At 37.5% G+C, this 13804-nt stretch overlaps 1 protein-coding gene across 2 annotated transcripts in view; it reads left to right on the top strand.

Annotated features, from left to right (window-relative positions):
* LOC129361534 (polypeptide N-acetylgalactosaminyltransferase 18-like) overlaps positions 1–13804 on the top strand; it is a 124736-nt gene that overhangs the window by 63429 nt on the left and 47503 nt on the right. For both annotated transcript variants that reach the window (XM_055032449.1, XM_055032441.1), the window contains exons 2-4: positions 1744–1951; positions 2023–2189; positions 6222–6408. In XM_055032449.1, the coding sequence (XP_054888424.1) occupies positions 1744–1951; positions 2023–2189; positions 6222–6408 (562 nt within the window). The remainder of the gene's footprint in view (positions 1–1743; positions 1952–2022; positions 2190–6221; positions 6409–13804) is intronic.

The raw sequence follows: 13804 nt of genomic DNA, 5'->3' as shown, positions 1-13804 counted from the left end.
GTGATGCAGTAGCAGTAAAATATTACGTGTTGTGCTAAAGAAATGTATCGGAAGCCAATTCTGCTGTGAACATTGTCATTATATCTGTAATTGCATAGGAAAAGTGAAGCAGATTTCAATAACAATTTTATCACTCATGATAAAATGTGTGTGTGTGTGTGTGGGTGTGTGTGGTGGTGTGTGGGGGTGTGTGTGCGTGTGTGTGTGTGTGTGTGTGTGTGTGACAGGTTTTCATGCTGCCCATTGTTACTATTGGTACACTCAACAGATCTGCACAAATATCCATATAAGTATAATTCTAAACTGCCTATGAGTCAGTGTTGGTTTATTCAAAAGGTAATAACAGGATGAAACTCCTGGACTCTTCATTTTCCCTCAAACCACAAGTGTTCAATACGATGTAGTTCTGGGGAGAGATGTCCTTGATTTTGTGTCTAGTCAACAATTTCTGCATTGATTTTGGCCGTATAATTTGATCTTTTTCCTATAGTGATAAGCCATTGTCAGTTTTCTGAAAAGATCTAACAGATTTTTCATTTTAAAGGTCCTGGAAGTCCATGCCATTCTAGGTTTCCAGGACCTATGGAAGACAAAAAGGCTAGCTGCTCCCTCACAGATCCTCATTCATCTGCTTCACTTTTCTGTGTGTCTTTGCTATGGTGAAAAAGCACTAAGAGATATCCCCGACCCGGGGAAGCAGAAACTTTTGGATTAAAAAGTTCCAGAACAAATCCTTAAGAACTTAAGAAGTGTAAATGAGAAAAGCGCTTTAGTTTCATTTTATATTGCATGAATTCTTAAGGGTGCCATTAAAAGTTGCAACGATCTTGTGATTTCGTAAAACAACAACAACAAAAAATTAAGCTATGCTTAAACACTGAATAAACGCTGCAAAATTAAAGGATGGATGTGTCCTTAAATTTTTCAGAGGGGATAACGTCGTTTCTACTGAAATAAAATGGCTTTGCGGTTTTTCTTCAAAGTCAGCTTTTCAACACATTTCCTGTGCCTGCATCAGTGCTCTTGTGTAAGAGTTTTCCCCAGTTCTTAATTCATGAATATTCACGCTCAGATTATCACCTTTTTCCAAAAACAACAAACCACAACATTGAAATTCTTCTAACGCTTGCCTGTGTTTTCTTTTTTCTGCCAATCCCCAGAATATCTCCAGGCTGCTGTTCTCTTTTCATGCTGGTATTTTTAACCAAAGCATGTATAATATTAGAAACTACCTAGTAAGCTTTGTTGTGAGTTGAAATTTGCTGCTTTCATGGAGGATTTAAGCATCGTTTGTGTTTTTATTGTTCTTAATCATGTAAAGTAAACGGCTTACTCCTTCACACATAGCAATGAAAATCAGGCTTGCAGTGCTCATTGAAAAAAGAGGTATTGCACTGGTCATGTTAGAGTTTTTGTGTACGCCTCTGCACAAATAGACCTGCCAACGTTGTTTGTTATGACAATGAAATTCCCTGTCACCTCAAATTGCATTTGGGTTTCAACCTTTTCCCTCATGCTGCTGACATTATCCCTCAAGCTCTAAGTAAGCAGGTTTTTATGAAAACCACAGAGCATACTTAACGCTTAGTCGGAATATTATTCTCCCATGGAGGCATCCCTAATAGAGCTGAAATACATTTATTTTCCAGTCAGTTCTTCACACTGTCTTACAACGCTGAAAAAGGCAGCAACTTTTATGGGCAAATTAGATGTTGAAAACTCTTTCCTTCTGTGTTTCCACAGAAACCCCCCTGAAGGACGGTGAAGAAGCGGCGTCTTCCTCAGACTCCGCCGCAGACCCCGCCTCCTCACTGTTCAATCACTGGGGTCGTGACCTGGGCCCAGAGAGCCGACGCGTCGCGCTCAAAAAGTTCCGCTACTTCGGATACAACGGCTACCTGAGCGACCGCATCTCCCTCACCAGGCCCATTCCAGATTTACGACCGGACGGGTCAGTCCACCTTAAGTTGTGCTGCTATGCAGACAGCGAAGCATCTGAATCTCTGTTTTCCTTCTCTTCAGATGCAGAAACATGTCTTATTCGTCAGACCTTCCTCAGCTCAGTGTAATCTTCATCTTTGTCAATGAGGCGCTGTCAGTTTTATTGCGCTCCATTCACACGGTCATCCAGAGGACACCATCCTACCTCCTTAAAGAGATCATACTCGTGGACGACAACAGTAACAGCTGTAAGAATCCCAAACCTCTTTCTTGATCTTCTTTTTGACAGTTGCCCCATTTCAGCAATAACATGTTTTTTTTTTTCTTTGGGGGTTTAAAGACAGAATGTCGACTCATTTATATATCCAGTCTGCCCGGAGGCCCATTATGCTTCACATAAGAAGGTGTCTTATATTTGGATAACTCTGTTTGGAATGATTTTCTTTGTCCGAAAACCAAGTTTTGTGAGTTTGCAAAAAACACTTTACAGCTTTGCCAATATTTCTTTGCTGACATATGGATTTATTGCACTGCTTTATACCCAGCCTGTGTTCTTGTAGCTGCGGATGGTGGAGGATGGTTTATTCTTCCCTCTATACTGATATAACTATGTAGCCTCAAATTTCCCAGGAGTAACTGGCAGGAATAGCAAATAATGACACAGACCGTCTCCTTCATCCTGATGTTGGAAGGATAAAAAATGAGTAAACTTTTTGCAAAGAAACATGAGTTTAATTTTCCCTCTTCAATTGATCATTATTTTCTCATTACACTGTAATTCCAATCTAGTTGGAATTCACATAAATAATTGCAGCTGCATGTGGATAGCCAGGATGCCTCACAATGTTTTGGTCTGTTGCCCACTATCCTGACTGCCCACACATTAAACACAGTCATCTGTGTCGAAGTGGTGCCTTAGTAAGAAAGTAGCTACTTTGCCATTAAAAACAAGTATTGTGTCACAACATTTTTACAGACACTAAAATAATAAACACAGTACTTTTACAATACTGCAGTTTGTTCACTTCATTTCCTCACAGAAAGTACAGGCCAACCGATTTTCTCAAAGCATTTCTCTTTGTGGAGACAACTAAAATCACCTTAAGTCCCTAATTTGTTTGTCAGACTTGAATTTATGATGCAGAGGAATCAAACATAGTCTGAACCAGTCCATACCTGGACATTTAGAACAATTTCAATTTTGTGGAGAAGAGGGACAACTGTTGACCTCCTTTTTTAAAATTATTTGCTTATTTTTACAGTGTACTAAAAGTAAGCGATGCGTAAAATTAACTGGGAAGTTAATTAATTAATCCCTTCCTTAATTAAAAAAAGAAGAAAAAAGTCTGTTCTGAGTAGTAAAAACAGAGTTTGGGTCACTCTTTCTCTGAATATGCCTCTTGTATTTAGTGAAAGTTAACGAGTTAATTAAAAGCAGATTTGGGTGCATCGAAGCCTGTTTTTAAGTAAAAGTCACCGGCTAGTCGTGATCCTATTCACTATGAAATTAAATAGGTTGTGGCAAAAGATGACTACTTTGTTCCAAACATTCTCCATTTTACCACAGTTTTAGAATATCTCCAACAAGTTTGCCCTAATTGAAAATATAATTCTTCCTCTAAATTAACCGCCTGTGCTGGAGTCCCAAATTAGTGTCATTTTTAAATTGCAGCCAGGAGCCACACAAAATCTGCACAAGGGTGACAAATTGCCTGTGGGGCACACTTAGGACCCCCCTTTGGCACTGAGGTTATACAGTAGAACAGTGATCCAGAGCACTAAAGCAAGTCCACCTCTGGATGGCTGAAAAATAAAATGGCATTGGAAATAATAAAAGATGAATGGCTGAAAGAAAGAAAACAACTTTTTTCTAATACCACAGAATAGTCTTTGTGATCCACAGACGAACTTGCAGTATACCACTTGGCATTACTGGCAATGCATAATCAAACAGAAGCTGATTAAATCCCCCCCAAAGAAATTAAAGACTTTATTGTCACATTAAAAGGCAACGATCCAGTCCCTGAGTCCAATTAAGTGCTGGCTTCTTCAGGTAAGCTACTGCAACAAAGTTTTGTATTTTATTTAGTGATTATTGTATTTTCTGCTTTAGGCCATGTGCTAAATTAGGACATGAGTGGGCATTAACTTCACCAGTAGTGTGTGAAAACATAAAAAAATGGAAAGAAAAAAAAAAAAAACTAAAAACAAACTTGCTAAGACAGTTGCAGTCCAGGCCTGGATGTGACGTTCTGTTTCTGGGCCAGTGTTATTAATTGTTCCACATTCTGTGGAGCATATTGTATTTCATAGCTGCCAAATCTATAATTACTATTATGAAAAATCTGTCTCTGCTACATCGCCTGCAGATTTTATGGGTCTCTCACTGCCCCTCTGTTCTTCTGTAATACAATATATCACGGTTTAGTTATGGTAGCTGCACATAGCTGAATGCTGATTAGTGTAGCAACTAGTGGCATAAATACATGCATCAACTTCCTCACATTATTCTCTACTAATTCATTACAAGCATTTATAATTCTCTAAGAAATGTGACTTAATCCTCCTGCTTTGCAGTCCCTTTCAATTGCATGGTGGTGTGTAACAATCAAGACAGGTGAAGAAAAGTAAGAGCTTAAATAATAAATTCTGCTTATTGATCTACATGGTATAATTAAGACAAATTAGCCAAGGCTGGTTGAAATGCAAGAGCACTTACTGCGCACTGCCAAGTAAGTTGTAAATTATCTAGGACATTAAAAAACACTTGAAATCACAAACCTGTTTGAAAAAGATGGCTTTTTCTTCTTCTTCTTCTTCTTATATGTGTGTGTTAAGAAGCTTTGGGCTGTCAGTATTTTACCAGCAGCGGTCAAAACTCCTGGGTCGATGAAAAATAAGGGATTAATTGCCATGGGGGAGTAAAATCCCAGTTCATATAACTTCACCTTGAGATGAGTGGTTTAAATGCTGATGTTGCTGTTACTGGCTTAGCAGCACTAAAATTGTTAAGTTGTTTACCAAAAATATAGAGAACTAAATGCTAGAAATGTTTGTTGCTGTTGTTGTGTTGTTTTTTTTTTATCATTTTCCAAATTAAAATGCTAGAAGCATTTTGATTTCAAGTGTCTTTGGACAAAGTTAATTTGGTCAGGAAAAGGCTCTGATTTTGGCTTGAAAGTGAAATTATCCACTTTAATCTACTGGTACAGCTCAGTTTAAATATAGTGAACAGGCTGAATGTTTTTTCCACTTAATTCATAAAGTGAAATCAGTATATTGCTTATTGATTTCACTCTGCAATGTATCATCTTGCTGTGCAAAACATTTCAAACATTTTTTTGTGTTTGATGATTGCAGCTCACAGATGATGGAAAGGGGTTTCAGAAATCAGAATGTTGTGGGAAAATGATTGGAAATGCATAGTACCGATCATTAATCAACTAAATAGCTCTCAACTGCAAAGGTTTTACAAAGCTGTAAATTATCTCTCTTTCTTGGTCTTTAGAATGAGAGCTCAAGAATGAGCAGCAGAAAAAAAAATATATTTTTAACATAAACACTCTGCTTTTTTGGCATGCAGTTCTCTGTATTTATTACTCCACTCCAATCTATCTCGTGATTTTGAACATCCAACTTGGAACAATCTGCTATCCCACTGTCTGTCAAGTATAACTAAAAGGAACATTTTATTTTTATTACCATCCAAAATTGTAAGTGACCATTTATTTTTCTGTCCCTTTGGAAATGGCAACAGTTAATCTAAATAATATATGTCGGAGAGTGTCGCATACGCCCAGAATGAGGTGATTCCTGTGATAATCCAATCTCTTGCAATGGACCCATGTTACTTCCAGGTCAGAAACACACAGCACAGAAACGCGCTTCGTTTAGGGAAGCGCATTTTGGAGCTTCAAGGCTGAAGGCATTAACGAATAAAGAGAATATGACAGAGACCATAGCCTGCAGGCACAATTACACTGAAGAATCATAACAAGAAAATGAAAATATTGTGTGCCCAGTGTGTATATGTCTGTTTTTCAGTGACTGGGCATTAGGAAATCATCTATGAAAAATGACCCCAATAATGATGTCAATGACATTGTCTGTTCTTTAATTTCTGTAGATTGGGGCCTGAAGTGTTGTGTTTTAAGATATTTAAGCCAACTTTGTGTTTTGGATTTATGCAAGTCAATAAAACCGATCAAATCGGTGTTTAAGTAAGGTTCAATAACTTCAGCCCAACGTCAAGGTATGTTTCTGTATTTCTTTCTTTTTAGTGGAACTGAAGGAGCACTTGCAGAGCTTTGTGGATGAGACAAATGCTCAGCACGGACCGGGGTTCATCAAAGTGGTCCGCCACGCCAAGCAGGAAGGACTGATCCGGTCCAGAGTCAGTGGATGGAGGGCGGCCACTGCTCCTGTGGTTGCTCTATTCGACGCACACGTAGAGTTCAACACTGGATGGCGAGTAGAGAATTTCACAGAAAGAGAGATAAATCGTCCTTTATTTGGTTTATCCATTCTATTGGAACAAATTCAATCTATTAGAGTTTATTATTTGTAACTGTCCAGCTGGATCAGGATAATCCTATGAATGACTGACATGAGCGCAGATTCTTTTCACCATCCACATTGACGGCTATTCTGCTCAAAGGGCTGCACCAAACGCACAACAGAAAACGATTATGGATGAAACCAAATGTAGCAGAGAAGAAACAGACCATATATTTCTAGGAAATATATTGTGGGAGATTAGTGTGAGATTTATAGAATCTCACACTTTTTGTATCATACAGGGGGGAAAAAAAGCAAATGCGTGACGCCTGGCTCGTGTAATGTTCTTATGAATACATTCACACATCTTTCCATTGTGAATATAAACTGAATTTACACTCTGTAGCTGCTGTTATGTTAAATCTCAAAATATACGCATGCACAATGCAATCTTCAAATTATGTTTTCATGTTCAGGGATGGACTGAAAAGTAACTTAAACTCTATGCTTATTCTAAAGGTTTTTTATTGTTTCAACTAAATCTAAAATTCTCAAGAAAGCAACTCACGTCACTTTGACCATGGAGACAAACACCAAAAACATTAAAGCCCCAGAAGTTAAAAGAAGTGGATTATTTGATCGACTATAACCACAAGCGAGTGTTGTTGTTTTTTGACACATACAGCACGTGCTTGCAAAAGTATTCACATCCCCCATTTTACACAATAAAGATGTGACATTGACACACCTTGAAGAATATCTCCCTAAACTAGTTTTTTTTTTTTTTGTAGCCTCTAGCAGATTTTCTCCTGAACTTACAGTTTTTAGCTCCATCCATCTTCCTCTCAACTTCCTCTCCTTTAACATCTCTGCTGAAGAAAAGCGTTCCCTCAACATGATGGTGCCACCACCATGTGTCACTGTGGGCTTGGTGAGTTCAGAGGGAAGTGCAGAGTAAATTTTCTGCTACAGGGTTTGTGCCTGTGATCCATAAAAGCTAAACTACAGACAGGTGGACAATTTTTTTCTCAAGAAAACTAGTTGCACTTATATTAAGGGCTATGAAGTTACAGGGGACTGAAAGCAAATACATCCCACACTTTTCAGATTTAGAAAAACATATATTTAAAAAAAAAAAATCCACTTCAGAATTATGCTGTTGGTCTATTACATAAACTTCTGTGAAAATATAGAAGTTTGCAACTTCAGTGGTGGAATATTTCAATCTCCATCAATTCCTTTGAGACAAACTTTATAATCTACTGAGACTCCCTTATATTTCACGTGCCGTTATAATGCAAGATTGTAATAATTTAGACCCATTATATGTGCTGAGGCAGTGGGAAAACTGGAAACAGTTTGAAAAGATTGCAGATTGATCAAAGCAGCATCGTCTCTCACTCGGTTCGCCTGTGACTGCTGCAGTGAAGAAAAGAAGCAGCAATGTGTTGACAAGCTCATTCATGAAAAACCTTTCTGGGTTTCTCTCGCTGCATTACCACTATCAAAAGCTGTGTAGGTGGAACCTCCTTCTCTGTAAACTGCCACTCAAGGCAGCTCTCAGCTGCAGAGGCCATTTGTTAGATATTTACTAGCATTTTAGGTCACAGAGCTAATTGTGTAAAATTGGTTGTCATGACAGCAGACAGTCCTCACAATACAAAGTTCTTGATAAAAATATGTTGTTGACGTTATTTACGTTTTTTTTGTCACAAACGTTATTGCATATTTAATTTTAAAGCCATATACCCACACAGAGTACGACTTTGGATAATTTACTTTGCACATTCAAAGAACTACAAAAGCCACTTTTTGTTTTCAGGTTTTTACAAAAAAAATCTAAAACTTTTATTTGGTGGATTCAAATCCCCTTACATAAAGTCCAGTGCAACCAATTCAGTCCATAAGTCACTTACTCAGTAAATAGTTCACGTGTAATTTGAACTGCGTAAAAATATAGTGGGAGTATGAAGACCTCGACGGTGGTAAGCAGAGCAAATTTAATTTATCATCCAGAAAGTGAAGGAGTCTGGCAAAACGGCAAAAATGTCAAACCATTAGAGGAGCAGCCAAGACGCCCTTGATTTCTCTGGAGGAGCTGCCAGAGCTGCACACCTCAAGTCTGAAAGTCTATAGACAGAAAAACTAAAGGGCACAAACTCTACAAGTTTGGCCTTCATGGAAGAGTGGTGAGAACTGAGCCACTGTTGAAAGAAGGAAATAAAAAGTTACATTTTCAGTTTGCCTACAGTTTGAGTGTGGCAGAGAACTCAAACTGAAACTCATCTTCCCCTTTGTGGCTCGTGGTAGTGGCAGCATTATGGTGCTTTTCTCCCAAGTGGTTCTCATCAGAATTGATTGAAAAAACAGGTAGAAATTAATACACAGCAATCGTTGGAGAACGTTCTTTTTAGTTGATACTATATCAACTAAAAAGTTGATATAGAACTAAAAAGTTTCTAGAACTTCCAGGTGAATGCAAATATACAGCAGACATTTCTGAATCGTATTTATTTATTATTAAATAAAAGCAAAAACAAAATAAATCTACATTGTGACTTGCATACATCAACCCATCCCGGTTTGGTGCCGATTGTCTGCGGATACATGTACAGATGAGAGGTCATCTGTACATGTTTTGATCAAAGTGAATTTTTCAATAAAAACGTGTGTCTGCAGTATGTCCACTAAATACGGACGTCTCACGGTCATCTCAAGCTGCATAGAAGCTAATTTGTTTAGCAAACATTGAAATGCTACAAATGGTTTCTGCATTCCTGATGGACATTTAAATTATATTAGTTTGCATTCTTACTCAACATAAAGTTCACCAGACCTTCTGCCAACTTCCTGAGAAGTTGGCAGATTAATAACAGCCAACCATACCGAGACAAGGACGATGACACAAAGCAGGAATTTTTCCTAATGAATCCATTAAAGACTGAATTACAAAGCAGTAGTTAATTACTGCCCCTATTAACATTGCTTGTTATGTTTCATCTGTCACAGTGATGAGGCTGCTCAGGCTCTCTAACATTTTAAGTGCCATTTTCTGTTTCCACACAGATTTCATGTCAGTTTCTTTTTATTCTGGCACCATCTTCACCTCGGGATCCCCCCTTGAAAATACTCTGCTACAACAACAGGGCTTTGTCCCTGTTAATCAGTCTGACAGCCCAAAAAAGTATCACACTCTCATGCTCGAATCAGAGTAACAAGCATGCACGCAGTTTGCTCCCAAGCACACTTGTGTAAGCAGAGCAGGCGTTCTCGCTCGCACTGCATTATAGCGTCTGGGTTCGATCCAAAAGAGCATTTGTTGGCTGCTGTGTTCCAGATTAGAAAAGAGACACTTACAAGGTTCCTAACCCAGCTACTCTAACACCCACACAAGCCCTTTATCCCTTACTCTCTCCCTCTGTAAATGCACCTCTTCATACACACAGATCCCACACAAACCTCCTACATGGCGCTACTGTGTGGTTACTGGTCTCTGACTAATGAAATCCTTCCTGGCAGAGACGTAAAAGAGCACAGCTTGATTATAAGACTTTTAATATTTCGCTTTTAAAAAAACAAATTGTGCTGAAATATTTGTTGGTTTGGTGCCGATTGTCTGCGGATAAGTTGGAGGTGCGTTCGTGCCAGCTTTATTAGCAGTCAGACAAATACACGCTGAGGAATGAAGAATTAGAGAGCCCTGCCCCTCCAGTTCTTCTTACTTTCATTTTTCTTCCTTCGCTTACAACTTCCTCTTAATCCTTCATCCTCCGTGCTCCGAAACACGCCCACTCCCTCGCAGATTTCGTATTTACTCACAATTATCACTTTTTGTGGAAATTGAGAAATTGCTGTATAATTAGCCTCCAAGAACTGATTGCCGGATCTGCTAATTGTCTTTTTTCCCCTCGTTGTAATTATCTGCAATGTTGCCTATTCTGAGTCAAACACAAGTAATTACAGGGTGTTTTGTGTCAGAGTGATTGTCTAGCTGTTAACACGCTAATCCTTTATCTTCGATGCTTTTATCTGTGATCTCCTGTCATTCTTAACAAATTTTCCTTATGCAAAATACAGTGATTGCACATTGTGATACAATGTATGCTTTTTTTGGGGGGCTTGGAAGCAAATCACTGAAAAAAAGGAACCCTGACTAATCTGCATAACTTGGATCTAGTTACCAAAACATCAGTTTTAAATATAATCATAATAAATGGACACTTTCTATTTAAAAATATATATATTTCAAAGTAATTGTGCTTGTTTTCAGTGGGCCCTTCAAATTGGGTCAGGATCCCACAGCAGGTTTTGCTCTTGTGATGATCTCCAGATAATATCAGTGTGAAAATGGATTGTGAATAAATACAGCAGAAAAAATGGGCCATTTTGAAAAAGTTAAACATTTTTTGTCATTCATTTCAGAAAGTGAAATGTATATTTCTTGATTTAGAGCATAATCAGAGGTTTACAGAGTGTTGAGTTTGGTTTTTTGTGTTTTTTTTGTGTTTTTTTTTCATGGTGATGAATTGATGTGGTGCCAGTGTACCACACTGTACTCTTATTCACCAGTTTGGCTTGGTCTTTGAGAATTTAAAGCAACACTGGCCATGATAAAACCCTTTCACACCCACACCACACTGGCAGCACCACCAGTAACTTATTGCATTGCACTTGTCGCTACCTTTCTACAACTCAGATGCCCTGTCCATTCACTGATAAATACAGCACCAGTAAACATTTAATCAAAAAAGAAAGTTGAGCAAACTTACACAACATTCATGGCTGTAGAGTCCATATAATTATCATTTCAGTGTGTAGCTCATAAAGATGTACTGCAAGGTGATATAACATGGGAGGCTTGTTGTGGGATGGCGGACTTGGGCATCTTGTCAAAGAAAGATATAAAAACCTGTCTGTCATGTAGAGGAAGTGTCATCTTTGACTTTCAAATTAGCTGTCATCCAGGGACAAGCTGAGCTGGAGCTCACAGTGCAAAGTCTTCATCCAGGGTGTGCAGTGGGAGAATAAAATGTTTCAAATAGGAATCAAACTGGTTTTGAAAATCTCTGTGTGTGTGGGTTTAAGTTTATGTAATAAGTTACTTTGTCTATCTAAACTGCCCTTCTGTATTACTGCTGTGGTGATTGCTGATGGGTGGATGGTAATTATTGATTCTTTTTTTTTTTTCTTTTCATTAACTTACTAGGAAATATTACATTTACAAATAATTGGACAATGATCATTTCACCTCTTCACACTACGGTTTTTCATCAAAGTCTAAAAAAATATTCATCTTTAGATTCAAAATGGAATACTTTAATTCTCAAGAATGTGAAATCAAGTCTATTAGAGTTATTGTTTTCTAAAAAGCCAAATAAAGAACAAGAAAGAAGTATGTTTAAAAATTAAAACTGAGCATGTTAAAATCCTGGAGTTCATAGATGGAATGTCGTTTACCTCAGACTTTAACTTAAAAAATTAGAGTAAGCTAAAAATGTCAAGCAGATGCAAATGAATTCCAAGACTTTAATTAATTTGACTACAAAAAGTCAAAAGTTTATCTTTGCAAAAACTTGCTTGAAGACATTGTTGCTCTTGGGTAATAAATATAATTCCATTTTCTTTGCAATAAATTGGCTGATAATTAATTGGCATTTACTGAGGCTACGCTTCATTTAAATGAGAGTTTCCCAGAGATTCAAACACCAAAGACTTTTAGCATTCAGTAGTGAGGAAACCGTCTTTTTTTTTTCTAAAACTTTTAAGCCTTTACAATTTCTTAATGTGGAGGTTTCACTAATTGTTTTCCTGTTATTGCGGATTTTTTCCCTCCGACTTATTACAGGGTTGGCTAAAAATGCTGACCGTGTTTCTGTTTTACTGTGGAGTAGTAAATATCCATTTCCAGTGATGAGGTTCATCGACAAGAAAAAGACAGATCAACACAGGAGTTTCCTCTCCAATCTAATCACAGAACGTCAGAGTATTATTAATAATCTATCTATACTTATTGGCACTCTGGGAAAATATGTGTAAAAGTCTTTATTTGTTGAAGTGGAAAAGTCTCACAATGATAATAATACAACCCCATGTTTTTCTGGAGGACAACATTTTGTCTTGTAATGTAAGATTTCACAAGGATGTACCAATCAGAGAAGTTTTGCTCTATTCTATCCACATTGTCAAGAGTCCTGACTCTTCCCTTCTGCTCAACTAAGAGTTTTTTTATTGCATTAAAAAAAAACTGACTAACATGACAGTGGAAGACGTTTTATCCTATATCTGCAAAGTATCTTCTGTGTTAAGGCTATCTAAAATATCCTGATATTTTCTGACATGGCTCCGCCACAGTGACTATGAGATGATTTCCATATATCCACATTTATTTTTATGCCTGACATCTCTGAGTTAAACCTCTGTTATCCAGTAAAGTTACTTCATTTGTTTTGGTAACTTTTTTCCAGACATACTTTACACACAACCTGCTGAAAAGGATCTTATAAAAGCATATATGAACCTCTACCTTAATTCTTACTATATTGCAATATTATCTGGTCTTTCCCATTTCTGAGAGAGACTAAAACATGAGACTTGTTTCACACAATGTTTAAGCCCATTTATTTTACACATTAAATTTTATAGGAATTATTAGTGGTGTAGTGGTTTACTATCATTGTCCTGATTCTGTCATGAAACACGTAAACAGGAATAATTACACTATAAACAATTAGTTCCCTCAGGAAACATTTAGGTACACTTTGCATTTTTAAACGACGGCCCTCATGAGCAAACTCTCCCATAGGACAAAAAATTTCAATTTTTTTCCTCCATTTTATTGCCTTTATTCCAGCTTTTTAGTACAACTGTGCAGCAATTTCAGGTCTCTTTTCATTGCCATTGAACATTTGATAGACATTTTATCTATGAGAGAACTGTGTCATCTGGCAAGGTTTAAGCTATTTAAAACTTTTCAGTTGAGGCTTTTGGTTTTCCAACGAATCTTTTTTAGTGAAAACCTTTAGAAAAAAAAAGTGCTAATCTAGTATAAAGAAGACAAGAAGTGATTTACAGGTTTGCCTTCAGGACTGAATCAAGGTTGAATTTTGCTTCTGTATATGACAGCTGAGCCTGATGCAGAAAACTTGATTGCTTGTCTAAAAATGCTGAGCATTTTTCCCCATTTTTTTGTGATGTCTGTCCTTGATAAACTAACTGGACCCGGGTGAACACTAAGTCATCTCACTGTTCCTGCAGATTTGCTTTTGCATCCTCAGGATCCAGTATTATCTGATTGTGACCTGATCTATAAATTCATAACCTCAGCTCTGCTCTTTGAAGTCTGCAGATTTCCCCAGATCTCTGCTGA

The sequence above is a fragment of the Poeciliopsis prolifica genome, unplaced genomic scaffold (genome assembly GCF_027474105.1).
Source record: "Poeciliopsis prolifica strain line A6 unplaced genomic scaffold, Auburn_PproV2 SCAFFOLD001, whole genome shotgun sequence".
In the NCBI taxonomy this organism is placed as follows: Eukaryota; Metazoa; Chordata; class Actinopteri; order Cyprinodontiformes; family Poeciliidae; genus Poeciliopsis; species Poeciliopsis prolifica.
The sequence above is the reverse complement of the archived record's forward strand: the minus strand, read 5'-3'. Positions and strand labels throughout refer to the sequence as shown.